General features: G+C 37.8%; 1 protein-coding gene across 15 annotated transcripts in view; it reads right to left on the reverse strand.

Moving 5' to 3' along the window:
• Positions 1–19,343, reverse strand: part of LOC134861332 (plectin-like) — a 133,255-nt gene that overhangs the window by 31,344 nt on the left and 82,568 nt on the right. For 4 of the 15 annotated variants that reach the window (XM_063878451.1, XM_063878459.1, XM_063878457.1 and 1 more), the window contains 6 exons: positions 10,452–10,513; positions 6,848–6,862; positions 5,321–5,410; positions 3,374–3,451; positions 3,172–3,276; positions 1,467–1,633 (listed from right to left, as the gene is read on the reverse strand). In XM_063878451.1, coding sequence (XP_063734521.1) covers positions 1,467–1,633; positions 3,172–3,276; positions 3,374–3,451; positions 5,321–5,410; positions 6,848–6,862; positions 10,452–10,513 — 517 coding nt within the window. Of the gene's footprint in view, positions 1–1,466; positions 1,634–3,171; positions 3,277–3,373; positions 3,452–5,320; positions 5,411–6,847; positions 6,863–10,451; positions 10,514–13,147; positions 13,488–19,343 lie in introns of those variants that run through there. The other 11 variants (XM_063878454.1, XM_063878461.1, XM_063878462.1 and 8 more) reach the window with 6 other exon arrangements.

A 19,343-nucleotide genomic window follows, 5' to 3' on the forward strand; every position in this document is an offset into this window, starting at 1 on the left:
AAATCCCCTTAATCCTTCTGAAACAGCCTCCTATGTGTACAACCTATTCCGAGTTTGCTACATGCGCTCTAAACTTAAATGTAGCTTTGGAAATCAGTATACCGTCGATCTTAAAACCCTCGACACTCATTTTCCGCACCAGGATGCCCTTAACTTTTCCTCAACACAAAGTAATGCCAGAGTTTGCATGCAGCAGCCACAGAGTGCTACAGTTACGCCCACACACCGCACCCATGACTGCTTTGAAATACAGCACTAATCCAGCCCCAGGTGTCTCCAAAAAGGGAAACAAGTTTCAGTTCAAGGAAACCTGCCCTTGCAGGCATCTCTTTCTTTAAATGCATAATGGGTCCAAATAATCATGCTCAGCATTTAACTTTCTCTTAATGCCACTTTGATTTCTGGACTCCTCTGCATGAATCCCAAACAATTATGTTGTGTTGACATATCTTCCTGAGAAAGAAATGCATATTGGTTTCCCAGGATGCTCCCACACAAAGCAATCCTTAACCACTAATTTAGCTATAAAGACACACAACAGTTTAAGTGGGATTATGATGGTTTGTTTTTTCAATAGCAAATAGCAAGCATATTTACTTTTTATTCCCAAACACTCGAACGAATCATGTTTAATAAAGGATTTATAATCTTAAAGTGGTACAGGATTACTCATCTCCAACGCCTAACTTTGGTATGTCTAGCCTAAATGCTAGTAATGTTTAGAGGTATTCAGTTTTTGGCTTTTATTAAAGCAGTAGTGCTGTCATGTACAGAAAAGTAAATACTAATTTGGCTAAAGCTAGCAAATGATTTTGACGAAACATTTTGATCTCGTGATTTAGATATCTGCTTTTTACTGTGGGCCTAGGATTAGCTTTTTTGCTAATTATATCATGATTAATGGGATCACACAAAACGTTTTAATAACTTCATAAGACACAAACTGCAACAAAACAAGCGTATCCCAGCCGTGTGCGTCACTTGACAGTGTCCACTGTCGTGTTACCTCCTTGTTTATATACCTGATTAAACAGACACGCATGCATGTTATTTATTGAAGTCCTAATGCAACAACATGGAGGTTATGCCTTTAATCTATACAGCAATACCTTTCCATTAAATGTAATCAGATACAAAACAGTGAAGAATCAGAGCAATGCGTTGGTTATCAGGTGTATAATTTAGACGTGAGCTCTTGTCAATAATGAGAGTGGAATTTAATTACAGAACTTGTGATTTTACTTTTTGAAGCGTGCCCAGATCTCACTCCTGCTTCACTGCACTCACCATTGAACAAAACCCATAGGTGGTAGCAAGTACAGACAACATGGAAATTGCTGTTGTAATACAAAAGCCCTGCACTTTGAAAAAATGTTTAAATTTGACATTTTACTGCTGACTATTATACTCTACATGCTACTACTAATTGCATTGCTGCTGATCCCGGAAATAAAGCCCCCACTCACTGGTGTTTGTGGATGACAGCGTTGAAGAGCTTGCCATCCCTCCAGCTGGTGGTGAAGTTGTCGCAGCGGATGTTCTGGTAGCCGTCCGTCATCCTCTGGGACCAGAGCAGCAGCTTCTCCTTGGCGGTCATGTCGTCTGACAGGCCATTGATCTGAATATCTGAGATCTAAAATAAATAGAGAAATACATTGTCAGGAGGGTGGATAACTTGTAAATAATCCATATTGGAGTAATGTGGAGGAAATTAGTCATTAGTGGAAACCATAAGAACATATTCACCAGACACCCATTGTTAATTTTCAACAATGTTAATGTCATCATTAGCCTGAATTTAAACCTGTATAAGATAACTTTATATTTGTAATTGCAAGTGTTAGGGTTAGGGGTAGGGTTTTTTATTATTAATTTGTATTTATTTATTTATCGCCATTCAAATTCTCCTCCTCCACACATATTTTTTTCAATTACGAATAATCTTTAAAAAAATATCTTAGTTAGCACTTTCTATGTAACCAAGTCTGTAACGCTTAATAAACATAGTTATATGTCATGTTAGTATTATTAGTGATGTATTATGCATAATAATGAGATCATTTTTATTATGTAGAAATGTCTAGTTTTTAGTAAAGTAAAAAAAAAGAGAGTAATTATTACACACTATGACAAAGGTCAGTATGTGATCAGCAGTTATGAATTATTATTACATTTGTGATAACATGCTTTATAATGGATGGCGATTATTGTTATAAAGCATCAAGAATATATATGACTACTTAGCTAAAATGACACATCACTATATGCTGATTATAACACATTAATATAACTTTTATAAGGAATAATAGAGAAGCGATTTAGAAAGTGCTATGTCATATATTCCTGAGGTTTTGTTTTTTTGTTTACCAGCATCAAAACGCATGTCAGCTATATACAATATGTCTACCAACTAAAAAGTATTAGAGTTACTCTTTCATTGCAAATCTTCCTTCACTTCTGTTTACCTCGGATCGTACTAAATCCTATCCTCTCTCTAAATTAAATTCTCTGAAGATAATCACATTTAAAACTACGTTGCAAGATAAAAGGGGAATTTTCCTCTCCCTTTTGATCTCTATGACTCACCATAGCCAACACCCAGCTATTTTCCTCTTGATTCTATCAACGGATAAAGACTCAGGGAACATTGTTCATAATGTAACACAATGGCACCTTCACCAAAGCATCCCTCACCACCCTCTTTCCACCAATGCCTATTTTATTTCCCATGATAAAGGCAATCAGAATCATCTGATATAATAAGGTGTGGTCCAGAGTATTATAGGCTGATGCCAGGGGAATACTGCTTGGCATACACAGGAAAAGGCCTGGTTATATGACATGGGTTTTGGATTACAGCATGAAATCAAGTACACTCCTGACACACCCTCCTCTCAGGATTTAGCAGAAAAGTGACTCATGCTAACACACCCTGATGGTGTTTTATTACTTTACACTGATGCCAATTTCCTGAATACTTGACTTATACTAGTTGTAAACGATTGGATAAACATGGTAATTATACTCTTTCGATTGGAGGATTTCACTTTTAAGAGAAATTTCGAAGAGCAGACTCCATTCTGATTGGTTCCCGGTAGATGAGGAAACAGCAGCTGACAGGCGTAGATCCCAGAGAGAGAGAGGGATAATAAAATAAAACACAACACTGACAGAAGAGGAGACCTGGAAGTGGAGAATGATGGTCCATATCAGGCCCAGGGTCAGCTTGGGGTTCCCATCTGCTATGTCGTCATTTCTGATGTTAACCAGCTTCACCTGAGAAAGGAAAAAACAAGGTGATACTCAAGTGAAAACATAATGAGTCGTCTTGTGACATGCTATTGGAAGTGTTTGGTCAATTTATGTGTCATACCTGTCTGTGTTTGAGGAAGTCCAATGCTATCTGTACATTCTGCAGTTTGTGGAATCGCATGCGGCCTTTTTCCCTGGGCTGACAGAAGAGACAAAATAATTGAATAGTTAGTCACATGAGTTTAACCACTTGGTTAAAGTAGAAATAAATGGGAAGGAAAACTGAAAATAAGATGGAAAGACATTTAACAGGAAGGATAAATGTAGTTACAATCAGTGAATCTTGGAAAATTCTTCTAAAAACCTCATTCTAGTGTGTCAAAGTTGTGATTTAATCAAACAATTATGCATTTTATTCTATTTGAACTGATATTGGGTTTAACAAAGATAGGGGAAAAACAAGTATAATGGACTTTTAAACCCTTTCGAAATATGTATTACAGTGGCATAATTACAGCTTCCACTGATTCATAGACATCTGACAATAAGCTTTTATTAGCTTTTTTTCCTTTGAACTTTGAATATAAATCAGGAAAGTAATGCTAGTTATCAGAGCAAAGTCCATAGACAAATACACACACATCAAATACTGCTAAGCAAAACAAAGTATTGTTTTTTATCCAGCTGCTACATGCTAAACCCAAGCCTGTGAATGACAGAAGGCAACAAAACAGTTGAATCGGCATGGAGGAGGTCCAGATATCATGCACAGCCAGATCACTGAGAAAGCGTGGATGAGTTTTAATAATAATAAGAAACAAACAGGATGTCTACTATAAGTTATCAACCCACTCACCAACCGAGCGCTCCTGCCCACGTCTTTCTCCCTCGGCTAGCCCCATCAAGAGCAGTGCAAAGAGAAGAGGCCAGGCGGCAAAGATCAGCGCACACAGAGGAAAGTTATAAGAAGGAAAAAAGGAAAGGAGGAAGAGAAGGAGTAGAGAAGGAGCATCAGATAGAAATATAGTTCACACACAAGCACAGGCCAAGGTGGAGTTAATATGTCAAGGTTATGGATGCGTTCAGAAGATGAGCAGAGGCGGTGGACGCAGCAATGATGACTTCAGCAAAGAAGCTTCGGTACAAATATGATCCCTAGGGTAATCAAATTAATAAAGTATCCAGTGAGACTTGTGTGTAAGTCTTAAGATTTTAGTCATGAACTCCCTTTCCACTGCATGGTACTTCTCAACTCAACTCAACTCAACTCAACTCAACTCACAATTTCTGGTTTTAAATAACCTAAAATTCTGATGTTAAATGGAATGCGGGAACACTAGATTGCAGATTTGTAACACTGCAGCCCACTGATTGGTCAGAAAGAGCAGTCATTATTGTGACATATCACATCTGCTAGCACCCGAATAAAAAGCAACCTCAATTTCTCTATTCATTGGAACCAAAGTATAAAATATAGCAGCAGGCAAAAAATATACCAGACAATTGATCAAGTGCAGACAGGTTTGGTCTGTTTGGTTGACAATGAAATGTGTCAGCGACCTGTTCAAGTACCGTTGAGGCATTGTAACAGCACATTCATGACATAACATTACATCAAAAAATGTATCATCCCACCTACAATGAAGGGTTCTATCAACAGTGGAAAACTACCATAAATGAAAAGAACCAGGTGCCAAAAATGTGTTGAGTCAAGTAGAGCTAAACCATGTAGTGTTAATGGAGCAATACAACTATTGGGTCAAACAACTGAACAGAAAATCTAACTGTTAAGGTAGACTCAAGAGCTGCTTTCAGTAAGGAAAGTCTTTGCTCTGGTGGGATCAGTTTGGGGTTAAGCCTTTGAGTGACAACTTGGCTGCGATTGGTTATAATTTGTTGCCACAGGGATGATATTCCAGGTTGGCTGCACACAGGTACTCTTTATGTAATTAGTCTGGATTAGGTGTTGCTTGGAGGATGGTTGAGGTTAAAGAAGCAGCCAAGCTTCAGTGTCTTTGTTGCTAATACTAGCCAAGGTCAAAATGCAGACATCATGGCGGATACTCACCAGCGTTTCCCCGGAGAGGACCTCCAACAGGGAGATCAGGTTATGTCCATCTCGAAGGTCTTCATACAGGTCCGTCACATGACGCTGCGACTGCAGGGAAAGTAAAACAAGTGTCACAAGGATTCAAGATGCAAACAATAAGAAATACCCGGATTACCCATATCGTTTAAAAGGGAAAGCTTTTCAGGAATACCAGCTGGTACAATTGTTTAAATACTGAATGGAGACAAACACAACATGAGCACTTCATTTATTTAGATGTTCTTCCATTGAATCAACATTCTGTTTTTTTTTACAAAGATAGTTGTTGATGGCCAAACGGAGAAAAAAGCTAATTTACTTTAAAGAATTAATGAATAAAAACACTTTTGGGGTAGTTTTTAGTGAGAGCTAATTAAGTGTCAAATAGAATGGAAGAAATACATTTAAAGTCTTACTTCATCCCGATAAAGACCATTATTGTATCTATACGTCACCCCTGGGTACCTTGAATTTGTCATTCCTCCCCGGTGAACGATGGTTAAAAACTGATTCTTGATGATTGAAGTAAGGGAACCCTACAATCCAATTCTCACTTATCAGATTTCATGCTAAATACTTCTAAAGTTTCCCTAAAACCAAACTTCCACATAAACACTTGGGCAAGCGCGCTACTTGTGCAAGTCTGTGCAGGTTTTGAATAGTAAGGTTTTAGTGGAAATTCATTTGTTTGGGAAAAAGGGAACATATGAAGAAAGAGTTGGTAAATTGATCATTTAAAGAGGTTTGCTGGTGTTAAACATCTGCCCCATTCAATTCAATTTTCAATTTTAATTCAATTCAAAGAGGCTTTATTGGAATGAAAGTTAAAAGGAACAATGTTGCCAAAGCATCAAAATACACACTAATTACACAACATTCACATACATTCCAAATTGTTACATATTAATTAATTAATTAATCAATCAATGTATCAAGTTTTGGGATTTATCCTTTACAGAGGAACCATGTGAGAAAATAACTTTTATTTTATTTAAGGAAACACAGGGTGAGTAATTGATACCAAATGATAATTTTGTGGATGCAGTTTTAAGTTGTTAACAATTTCAGATATAAGTGCTTTATATTGATTCTAAAAGGGTTACCCAGCTGTGTAATATAAGTTGTATGCAGTGCTCAGAGTGTTCTCTCCACTAGTACAGTTCTACACAGGTCAGGAATGCATAGCCCTGAGCAGCCAGTCCTGACTACTACTGCCAATGCTAAATGTCAGCCGTCATCCCTGAAAAGTGATTGATGGGTATGTGTAAAACATTGTTTTTTAAAGTGCACTGGTGGCAATCAAATCAACTTAAACACAAAGAAGACAACCAAAAATAATTCAATTATGCATTCACTGTTCATAGAACTAAGGTGTGGTGTACTTGCAACCAGAAAACTGATTTGAATAAAGGAGAGGCTTGGGAAAACATGTTAAGTTGGTCTCCATGCAAAGTCCCCATGATCAGACATATAAAACACTCCAGGCACAACCATGCCAGTACCTACCTCTGCCCTCTGATGCTTGGTGAAGAGGACAACAGATGGATGAGCAATGGAGAAAGGGACAGAATTGAAACAAAGGAGGAGAGAAAAGGAGAAGAAATAAATGACAATGAAATAACGAGCATTTGTTTGGAGGAAATGGGAATTTAGTTGATTAAGATGATGATATTAGACAGGAAAATGTATCACTTTGCATCAGTTCTACTGTACGACCAGATTGAGTTTGGCCTCTGTAATGCGGGTGCGCATGGTCATGTGCGCGAAGAAGGCGTCGGCGCTCAAATGGAATGAAAGCACATTTCTCATGCAAGTTTCAACAGTGTCTAATTTCTGTTGGCAACAGTTTCAACACAGTTATCCAAAACCTTACATATGCTCCTGCTTTTTGTGAAGGTAACCAACACTGCCACCACTAGGGTTCACTGTCTACACATTCAAAACATTCTCAAGATGCGGTTTGAGCCGCTTGAATACTGAACTGAAATAAAAATGTAAACTAATGTAAAGGTGTGTTCTTTACTAACTTTGTCAATGTATGCCTCCTCAATGTGGCACAAGTTAGCATCAGATAATGCATTATTTGAATATTTTGACATGGAATTTCAGAAAACTTGAACCACAAAACGTTGTCCTAATGGGGGTGTATACATGGGGACATTTCTTTCAGTTAAAGATGTTGACACTATTCACCAGTGTGCCGTGCAAAGTGGAATATAACAATACTTTTTCAAGGTGATACATATAAGTTCTATACGTGTTTTACTCTCTAGTGCCACCCCTTCATTGCCTCTATATAAACTGATCATTACCTTGTAGTGTACCTCCTTAGTGTGTGTACTCAAGAGTCATCTATCGTCACACCTCAATTACTTGAGCCCCTGCTCCATGTGACCCGCCCCACTGTTACAGCTGAAAAGAAGGTGTTGCGCTACAAATTGCCCTGTCATAGTCAAAATGAGCTGTCCTGTAAACTTCCTGATAATCATTAGCGTCATTGACGTCATCTTGTGCAACCCCTCTAAACTCTTCAAAATGATCCAATGAAAGCCAAGTACATGTTAGATTCTGTTTGAAAACCAAGTTTTGTTCTGCCACTGGTGTGACGTCACACAGTATAAACAGATTTACAGAGTAAGGGAAACCGCTCAATGGCCCTTTATGGCTGCACCCCACCTACAGTTATGCCCCTGTCAAGCCAACCATAAAGCCATTAAATCAGTTTAACCTCAGAGGAGCAGCGGTTCATGTTCAACCAAAGAGTTAACACTTTCCCAACCAAACATGAGCCTTTCTCCTGAAATGAAAGCGGTGATGTTCTTTTATGTTGATATCTGTTGCACTTCTTAGCAAAAAGCATGTTTGACAAGAATCTTGATGTGAAAAACCTTTGGAAAAACAAGCACTTGTCTGCTCATGTAATATGGATTATTATTATTTAAATGAAAGCAACAATATTGATTTTAATACTTGATCAACTTCCCTCGATCAATCAATAGAGCTGCAATGTTAACTTGAAATAATCACCAATTATTCTGAAGGAATAATGTTATTTTTATGCAAAAAAGGTAAAACATATGTTTCCAGTCTCTCAGCAATTACATTTCTTTTCCCCATCTAAAACTGAATGCATTTTAGTTTTGGATTTACATTTAAAGACATCACCTTGGACTTTGATAAACTTGTTTTGGCCTACTTTTTTTTTTTACTATTTTATGAATTGGCAAACTACTTTCAGCCCTATTTCCCACGCTTCAATGCATGTCTGCCATTTAAGGCCGGGCATTACGCAGGTAGCAAACCAGACACAGAAGTCTGCACAGCACATGTGCTACCGTTGGCCTTAACCACCACTGGCGCCGGGCCAAGACCAGAATTTGCCTTTACAGTAAAAGCTAAGTGGGTCCAGATGGCGGTGACTCACCCTCCAAAATTCACAGATAATAGAAAAAAAAGAGTGGAGTAACAACTACAGTGTGATCTCAAACTGGTAGCTGAACAAAAATAGCACTGCACACTCATGGAAAGGAAAACACTCTTTGTGATTATTTTTCCCTATTCAAAACAAATAATGAATGGCCCTGTGTCTGTAATACACAAATAATGTGGAAGCACTTAATGTCACAGGGCTGTTAATGCATTGCTGCCAACAGGAGTTTCCTGGACGAAAAGTGGCAAAAGTGGGGATATTTTTACTTCTCTGTGGGAGGGGTATTGTGTTACGGGGGGTAATTTTTCACTCCTAATGAGAAACCTCAGAGTGAGGAATACGGCCTGTTTGACTTTACCCCCATCCTGACCTGTTTACTTCCATGAAAGGTTGATGAATTGGAGGGCTTTCAGGTCTAGTTATAAACTACAGAGTGAGGTAGGTGAGAGTGGACGACCACTGATGGACGGTTTACACAGTTGGTCAGATGGTGACAGACTGGACTTCTGGTAAGCCTCCCCATCACAGCGCACTATAGAACCCTAGTGTGAGACGACATATGACTAGCTAATGTGTGTTGATGTGAGAGGTGGCTGAGGTGTTGGAAATAACTTCCACTGTTTTTTAAGATTTCAAGGTGAGAGATGGATTGCATTTTAGATAATTATGGCCTGTCACTTAATTTACACCACAACATAACATTGTATTCTGGTAATTGAATGAGACTCCTACGCTAGCCATCGGTGGTCAGTGACCGTGTTTTTTCCTTCTTTTTATTTTCTGTCTACCATTTTTCTACATCTGATTAAAATAGTTTTCTTTGCTGTGTTGATGACTTAAGAACAGGTGTTTGTCTGAAACATATTTTGCCAGGATCTTAATTTTAAATATATTCTTTTTGTTTGTGAAGCAGGTGGGAAACAAAGTTGTATATATAGAAATGCATCAGTTTTTCATAATAAAAAAAATCTGGTTAAATTCAACATATTTTGGCAAGGATATGTTGTATCTGTTTGTTGTTGTAATACTCATGTTGTCTATAGGAGTCTGAAGAGCACCACTACAACATGTTCAAAATAAGATTCAAATGATGTTTGTTAGTTTTACTTTATAAAAATGATTTATATAATGGGCGTTATCAAGAAATACAACATTGTTGTTATGTCTTCTTTTGGACACAAAAATAATGTTATATATATTTTTCTTCAGTTATCTTTGCTGAAAAAAGAGAATCGTTTTGCATTATTCTTCAACAAAAAACTTTTTTCACCTTTTTACCCAAGTTTAAACTCAATCATCCCAAAAAATAGATGTTGCCTATAATGACTTCTGACCACACCGATAACTGAAGTGATAAAAAGTAATTGGAAAAAAATGTTGTTCTTTTAGAGGTTATCAGGTCCTTTTACTGTACCAGAACTCTTGCCAATTTTGAAGGAATGTTGTTGGGCCAATGAAGAACCCAATGGGGAACATTTATGGGCGGATCTGAATCACAGAGCGTATAAGCTAAATGTTTCCCTTTTGGCAATATTGGAAGATACGGCATTTGTGGCGAAGGTCTACAGTACGTTTCCCTTCCTGTGTTGTGCTTAGTGTGACTTATCTGCGAATACACAACATGACATTGTAGGCCTTAACAAACCATAAGAAACAGTGAAAGTCAAGTACAGGTCTTACCTTTATCAAGTGCTTGTTGACCCATTTTGTGAAGGTCTTTTTCTGTACTCGATCTCGTTCATCTGCAAAATAGAGAGACCAGAGTTAATCATCAGACATTTTAAGAAAACATCTAAAAACATGTGGCTTTATTGAAACCAGAAGACAACTCATGTATTTGACATTGCATCAGCAAAGTAAATCCCCAGAATCCCAGACACGTTTGATAGCTCTAGGACAAAAGGATTCATCACTCGGTGAAAATATGTCTCCTGACTGTGCATGCCTGATACTGAGTCAGATTGCATCAAAGAACATTCATTGTGGGAAGATGAGCCACTATTGTCAAGAAAACCTCATAAGGGCGAGGTTGTGTCTCGCTTTATGAAACCACTACTGGCTGTGCTCTTGGGCCGAAAACTTCATTAAAGGATTCCATCGTATGGGCCAAAATGTTGAAGATGATGATCTCTGCACAATGATCACAAGACACGGCATAACTATTAGAGTGCAATTTTACAACAAGAAACAACAAGACCTTGGCAAGGAGCACACCTACTAAGAAAACAAACCTGCACACGCCCATGTTCCCATTGGAGATCAGTCCAAAACCACAAGGTGTGGCATCACTTATTATGAACATATTGGATGGCTTAATCTGTTTTCAGCCATGCAAACTCAATCTGCAATGGTTTAATAGACACATAATAATAAAATTCACCCTCTTTTCTGATAATCAATTAAAATTGGCAGAAATGCTGCTTTCAGCGTTTCAAACATTTTGATTTCCTGCTCTTTTTATGTTTTATTTATGAGTTTTGGATTCACAAAACAAGACATCAAATTGGACTGTCTAAACCTTGGACCAAATTTTTGACTACTTTCTGACATTCTGCAAACAGAACAATAAATCAATTATTCTGAAAGAGATTATCTGTTGCTTCCCTAATGTATTATTACTGATACATCCACCTTGTCACATAATTATTTCATCCACATCCGGCCATAAAAAGTATGGACGCCCACACAAAGTCCTCTGTCTTATCAGTCTTAAAGGAGTGATTTAACTCAGAGACACACCTTGCAATGAAAAGCAAAGAGCTGTGATTCAACCAAATCAGCGCCCAGAGGCTACGTTTGCTTTCTCAGGAGGGTGTTAGTAACAACTTCTGCAAATGTGTTATGGAACTACATTGCCATGGAAACCATACATAGACCTCGCAGACCTTTAACCTCCTCATTTATCATTCAAACCAATATGGGCGGGGGTGCTTCACTATGTGGTCCTACTTCCTGCCAAAGGGTAAAATGTTACCCAGACTGGAAGTGTGATGATTGGCAACACACACTACAAGCAGGCCGAAGACCAAGTGGTTTCCCAGAGGAGTTGCTCCTTGACCGGTTGCGTCCCTGCAGTCTGTTCACACCATGTTACCTAATCCTGTTCTGTTTGTGGACTTTTTGTAAGTGAAGGCTACACAAGGTTATAGAGGCCGGGTGATCTTTATGTATCAAATGTCACCACACACAAACAGGTTTCACTGAGGTGTGGGGTTTATATTCCAAACCAGCAAAAAAGGTCAACAGCAGTAGTGGAAAGTACTGTAACTTGGTACATTTATTAAAATACTGCACTGAAGAACAGTTTAAGGTACTTGGGTATTTCCATTTTATGCTACTATAATTATATTAAAGAGAATTATTTTTAAGAATTTTACTTTGTTTCAGTAACAAGGTACTTTGTGGATTAACATTTTATAAGTAAAATACAAGATTAACCTATAATACAATATGATCAAATATTAGCAATAACATAAAACAGTTATGCATTATTAATAGTATTTTAATAGTTGAGAATATAACACAACACATTTCCTCTGAACGACGATTACTATTAGATACATTTAGGGGATAATGCTTAATTCTTTTTAGTAAGGATTTGAATTATTGACTTCATAGCAAAGTATTCTTATATTGTTTACTTTTTACAAAAACCTGATTCCAGACCCTTTTAACCATTTGTCAAATGTATTTTTAGGCTCATTCTAAGTGTGTTGAAGACGGTATACAGTACCAATGCATGGTAAAACAAGACATTAATGGGGGAAAAAAAGAGGAACAGACAAACACGAAAAAAGGAAGATACCATTCAGTCTTAGACACCAGTCATCCTGGCTACATCAAAACTAGAGCAAATAGACTGTATAGCTTTGGTGACTCAATCAACCCAAAACACATGTACTGTATGCTACACAACAACAATTGTGAATGGGCATTGCTGACCAATCTGAAAAGAGGAAGCTGCTGATGCCTTAGAGAAGGGGAGTATCCTTAAGTCACAGAGTGGAGAAAGACTGGACAGTACAGTCCGATCAGAAAATAAACTCATGTCTGTCATGGTATGTTTTAGATTACTACAGAATATCTAAAACCATCCAAACACACTTGTGACATCACCAAACCAACCATTGCATTTCAAATCTGACCAATAGACTTAGTATACATTATAGACTGCATTATACAAATCAATAACCAATCAGAACTTATATTGAAGTCTTCAAGCTCTTCAAGCTTTTCCAACGCTTTAATTACATTAAACTCTCTTCATTCCTCTTTGTGGAAAACCCCTTAATTTGTGCCCAGCGGCATCCCGCACATCTATCAAATGAATCAGGATCAAGACTTTGAGTCAAGCTTTTTCCATTAACCACTATTACCTTTTCTGCCGTCCATTGCCTTCAGCATCCCCTGGTAATACCCTTCCTCTGAGGGCGTCCTCTCTCTGCCCATGCCATCAGAGGAGAAATTCCTGTACCTCTGCTGCTGAGAGTTCATTGTGACCGTTTGTCAGAATAAAAATCCCCAAAAATAAAAATATCCTTGGCGAAGTTTCCCCCCTTGATATCAACTTCTGCTTCTCTTGCGTCTATCTGTCCCTCTGGGTCGTCAGAGCAATCCTGTGGCCACAATCCACTCCCACAAACCTATGATTTCCCTCGCCTTCAAACTCCCCACTCCCTCTTTGGGTTTGCCAGTCTATTTCCTCCTTATGTTTTCTTTCTCCCTCCCTCTCCTCCTTTCTTTTCTCCCTCTCACTCTATTCCTTTCCTAGGATATGGTGCCTGTGGGCTATGAAGTCTGGGCCTGTCCTTGTGTGTGATGAGCGAGTGTGTATTTAGTGGCGCTAGTGTTCTGAGGACAGGGTGGGCGGGGCTCGGAACACACCCCTTCCTTTTGCAGTGCTTCGCAGAGAGGCGAGGTGTTGTAACCTGCATGTGCTATCACATAATCTCACCATTTGTGCAAGAAAATCCACACATAGGCTGGGATTGTAAAAAAAAACAAAACATTTGTGTGCTGATGTGTTCTCTACTTATATTACACTGAACTGAACTGTAATGAGCAATATACAATGTATGCCCAAAGGTAGATTCAAGATTCAAGATGCTTTATTTATCCCGAGGGAAATTAAGGAGGTTATAAAAGGTTTCGACCATTTATAGTAAAAAGCTCACAAACACACTTCCTGATAGTTTATTGTTACCTATTCACAGCATTCCTCTGACATTTCAAATTAGTTACTCACTGTGACGAAAACAGGAAGAGATAAAATAGGGAAGAGATAAATTGGGAAGGGCTGCTAGTGATGAATGACCACACCCTGGACACGAAGGATTTTCTGAGATATATATCAGTTTATAACTCTGTTTGAGCATGACCTTCTACAAAATCAACACACCCATTGAAGCACCCTGACTGTGATTCATTGTTACGATGCATTTCTCACTTTTCATTCAAGCATTATGTCTAGTTTATAAAATCAGTTGCCCTTTGATGACCGTTTTTGACCAACTTTAATTACCGTTTCGGTAACCATTTTTTTTCGAACTTCACTTCCTGGGTCTCTAATCCTACCAAATTGGAAAACATCAAGTGCATCACTTCCTGTTATCCATTAGATTTTGCCAAGAAAGTGCAAAGCAGATGGTGTTCAGAAAGACAAATACAACACAACACGCATTACTTATACACACAGATGCTTTCTCAATGAAAAAGCATATTTTTAAGATCACACCCTTGACACAATATTCCCACGAGTGAAATATTTGAATCAACAAGAAATACTGTAGAAGTTTTGACTACTTAATATGTTGTTGAATCCAAATGACAAGTAGGAATTTTGGCAGTTTCATCAGCCAATTTCTGTTGAAGCAACAAGTGTCTTTGTTAAACAGAGCATCTGTGGCAACAAGCTAAAAATGTAGCATATGAGAAGCACAAGTAAAACAGTATGTAAAATGACTCTAATTTAAAATCTAATTTAAGTTATCTTAAATTAGCTAAGATTTGCCACCAAAAGCTTAAAGCTCATGCAAGACTAAGAGTGGCTGTAATAGCATTGTACATTTTCATTGCTAATGACTTTAACTTGTCTTTTGTAAAAGAAGATTGTGTTATTTTAGAAGATATTCATCTACAGTACACTTTCGCAACAGTTTGGGGCCTATTTACGCTGAGTCTCTTCATAATGGTCCACTGTATGACTAGTATAGTATACTATGTTGACAGCTAGGCTTTAGGGCAAGGTGTGTTCTATCCCTGCCAAACACTGCCCCCCACCACTAGTGATATCATTTCACCTGGCATCCAAAACCATTTACTTCCAGTGGCTGGGTGTTGAACATTACCTGTATGAACATGAAGGTACTTAATGTGTCAGTGTAAGTGTGTCCGTGTGGGTGTATGAGAGTGTTGACTCATATCAAGCCACGTTCGCACATTTTGAAGACACACCTTTATAGTTCCATTCAATGTCTAGGCAAGCTAAGGAATTAAGGAGTGGTATGTGGGGAGGCAATTAATTCAGAGAAAGTCAGAGCAAATATAGAACATATTGTTAAGAAAAGGAAAGCTTCAATTTATCCCTACATCCTGAATTTATACATGGAGCAATTTGATCCAAAAAGTTGTAGCATATCAGGATATAAAGAATGAGAATGGTAAAAGGACTGAAGAGATTCTCTAACAAGTTGTTGATTACACAGTGTAAACAAGGCTATCGTGTAATTGAATCAAACAGAACACCAATGGTTCTCCAGGTTACCTGAAATGTAGAAGTAACAGTACACAGTAACTGAGAACTCAGTGACGTATGGGCGGTTGAACATGTACTTACACCTACAAGAGCTGGATTTCTAAACTTCATGGGAAACACTAGCAGGGGACCCAAGTTGGACGGATGCAGAAAGTGTGGAATATCTTAGTCATGAGATCTTTGCAGCCAAAAGGAGACATATCATTAAGGTCTCAACATGCTTATTACACTGCCCTCCTCATCTGGCTTCATCAAAACCAGATGGGGCTTTTTATATGAGCAGAAAGAGAGAGCTTAGTGAAAGTAAGAGGAAACCTTTTTTCATTTTTTTTCTTAATCACAAGTTCAAGCTTTGAACATATTTCATGATGGAAGTGAAAGGGACATTGGGTTTCTTGATTTTGCAATACTTTGTACACATGTTGACTGATACAATGAACTGCATTTGCACAAGTGCATTACTGCTAAATGGGAGTGTTCAGAGGAAGGTCGGGTTTGGGAACTTGTAGCGTCGTTTTATAAAGCCTTATTGTGCACATTTCCTATTCTATAGACAGCTTGGTTTGTCTGTTCATACTTGATGTCGGTTGGTTGCTAGATCAATCCAAGAGTCTAACAACTGTACATACTTTTTCTTTTAGTTTTCTTAAACTATATCAGTCCGATACTCTGGTTTAATACAGAATATATATACAAAGTGTATGCCTTGACTTCACCCATTTGTTTGTGGACTATGGGTATTTTTTTGCCAGAAAAAAAAAAAACACTAAGCAAAGAGGGTGGAGCAACCGGAAGCAGAACAAGAAAATGTTGTAAGGTTAACAAGATGTTGCAATAATTGTATGAACTTTAAAATAAACACTTTGTGAAAAAAAAGTTCTAAAAGGCCAAAACAATGGACAAAACACTAACTCGACAACACTGTGGTAGCATCTTGTAAATCACAAGGTAACCACACACTATGTTAGTCTATATGAAAGCATTATTTACAAACTTAACCTTGTGCTGTATTGAGGAGCAACTTAAATTAAGGATTGATTCCACAAAGTTGTCAGGAAAATGTTTACTAAGAAAATAAATCAAGGGAGAAGTAGGTTCATTTTCTCATAGACTTCCATACAATCAGAGTTCTTTTTGCAGTGGAATAGGAATCTGCTAACTTTTAGAGACAATTTCTAATACCTGCACAGCTAAAGACACTTACATCAGCTGTACTTACTGTTTACTAGCACATGCTAACACACTTAACTGACACTAAGATGCATGGTCGACAGAGCAAACCATGTGTTAGCATTCTGTTTGTGAGCATGTTATGTTAATGATGTTAGCATCCAACTCAGTGCACTCCTCTCTATAAACCCAACCTCACCAAGCCAGTAGCGTAGCTGTAGACATTTTAATCGTGTTACCAAACAAACACTGTATCATTGTTAGAATGGTTTGGTATAATTTCTATAAACAAATCTGACCACCAACATAATGGGTTGGTTCCATCCAACACCACCAGCACTTGTGGCTCAGAAAAACACATTCCCAATGAACACTTTTGCCTCCACCATTTTCTTTTTCTTTCAAACAGAGGATCTATACTAGTGTCTTAAATAAATCTGATACATTAAATGTGTATTTTTAATCACAAATTGTTGCTAATGACATGATTTCCACCAATTTGTTTATCACAATTATTCTATTAAAAGTACAGTAGAAGAAATCCCCTCTTTTACAAATCTAACATCAAATAGCTTTAACTCTTTAATTCTATCCTTTGGCATCAATGTGTTTAAAGCAAACCACAGCGGAAAAAAGCCCACTGAGATGTGCAACAGCATGCCGTTAATATCTACAAACACATGGTTGAGCTTGCAGCCATTTAGGGCTGGAACCACATGCATCTAGGCACTCGGGAGTCTATTCGCACACAAAGCAAACCGATTACAGGACAAAAGAATTCCGAGCATATGTCATTATGGTTTTTGAGAATGCTGAAATGAGACGCAATTTCAAGAGTTTACACAGAGGGAGGATGAACAACACCGCCCATTGTCGAGGATGATAAAGAATATTTGCTCTCCCCATCTTCTTCATTTTCCCATCCCTCTCTTAAACCCCTTAGTCTCTCAAATTTACTTCAGGTAGAAGTGGAAACATTTTACTGCAATAAGGAGCAGCCACACCCCACAAGGGGAAAGGAATGTTGATAATATCAGGAGCAGTTTCAACACACCCTGAATTTAAACTTTAGTGGTTCAGTAAAGTGAAGGAGGAGGAGATGGAGGGGGAGGAGAAGGAGGCAAGGCTGGATAGCTGCCACCTTCACGGCTTATGGAGGATCAGATTTCAGCTTAGCATACAAAGCCAGCCAAGCAAATAAAAACACAGCCTTAAAACATGTAGGGAGAGATCCTTGACTTGTACTTCTGAAGAAGATTACAAGTAGCATTATGTGCTCACTATATGACTTAAACATTGTGGCATGCCATGCACCAATCTTTAATCTTTGGGATGCACCAAATTATTTTGTCACGCCAAATTGCTATAACCGATAGGGAACATATTGTATCAATTCAATTGGACAAGCATGCTTATATGCTGTTGAAGTTTTTTAAATGTATAACTAACAATCATATTTTATAACCTCTTCATATGGTTGTTTGCACAAATCGTATTTTTTTTAATTAAGTACTAACTAAACCTGTCAGATAGATGTACAGTGGTGAAGTAAACGTGCATAAAATATGTAAACATGTTTTTCTCTGAAAGGTAGGGCAGAAATTACCTCAAAATAGTACTTAATTAAGTACTTTGTTGCATTCCACCACTGCTGTACCATTGATACTCTCATAACTTCAAAAAGTAGTTATTACAAAAGTCTGAAATGTAGATGTTTTAACTATTTCTCTTATCCTTTACATCTGATGTTAACATTTTTTAGATAAAACATGACACGATGATGATGTTTACATCCTGCGCTTGAAGTTGTTCATAAAGATAATGCCGCCCATAATGAACACGTAATATCTTCTTTAGTTACTCATTTACAAAGAGACAAAAACATGGGGTTAAAACTTCAAACTAACCGGTAGGTATCTGCTGCTCATGGCTGATAATAACAAATTGACTGCATTTTTTAAGTTACAACTACGTTTTAAACCTGTAGTTTTTGCACAACAGAGGTTAAGAAAGGTTAAGATGGAGAGAGAAAAGATGGATGATTCCTTATTCCATAGTTCTGACCAATTCAAGACTCACATTTTTCTGAAAACCCTGCTAAAAAAAACAGCGCTGACTATTCAAATGTCCAAGAATTTTCTTGCATAGTACATGAAAACAACTTTTTCAATACTAAAATTAAACCATCAAAGGCAATGCTATAACATATAATTGTGTTAAATTAGCCGTTAACTATGTTTAATAAACCAGATAAGTTCATCTTCTGAAGAGGGAAAAGAAGAACACTCTTGGTCATTTGCATCTGACATATTTATAATTCTAAAATGTTGATATTCAGGTTATTCATGTAGACGTATGCTTATCATGCTGACACAAAAGTCCCTAAACATCTATTCAAAGCAATGAGTGAGTCATATCTTTGCCATGATGCATGCTCCAGTTTTAATCCAAAATGATCTCCGGCCTGTCAGCAGACTTCAGATAATGTTGTCAGAATTAGATCCAATGATGAAGCTGCAGACCCAGTTTAACCTAGACTCAACAGGCCTCAGGATTAGATCCGCGGCAGCTGAGATTTAAAAATAGATGCGCTCTGAGCTTCAGAAAAGTCCGCGGAAAGCACATCTGTTATAGAGTCGTTGCTATTG

The sequence above is a fragment of the Eleginops maclovinus genome, chromosome 3, assembly GCF_036324505.1.
Source record: "Eleginops maclovinus isolate JMC-PN-2008 ecotype Puerto Natales chromosome 3, JC_Emac_rtc_rv5, whole genome shotgun sequence".
Classification (NCBI taxonomy): Eukaryota; Metazoa; Chordata; class Actinopteri; order Perciformes; family Eleginopidae; genus Eleginops; species Eleginops maclovinus.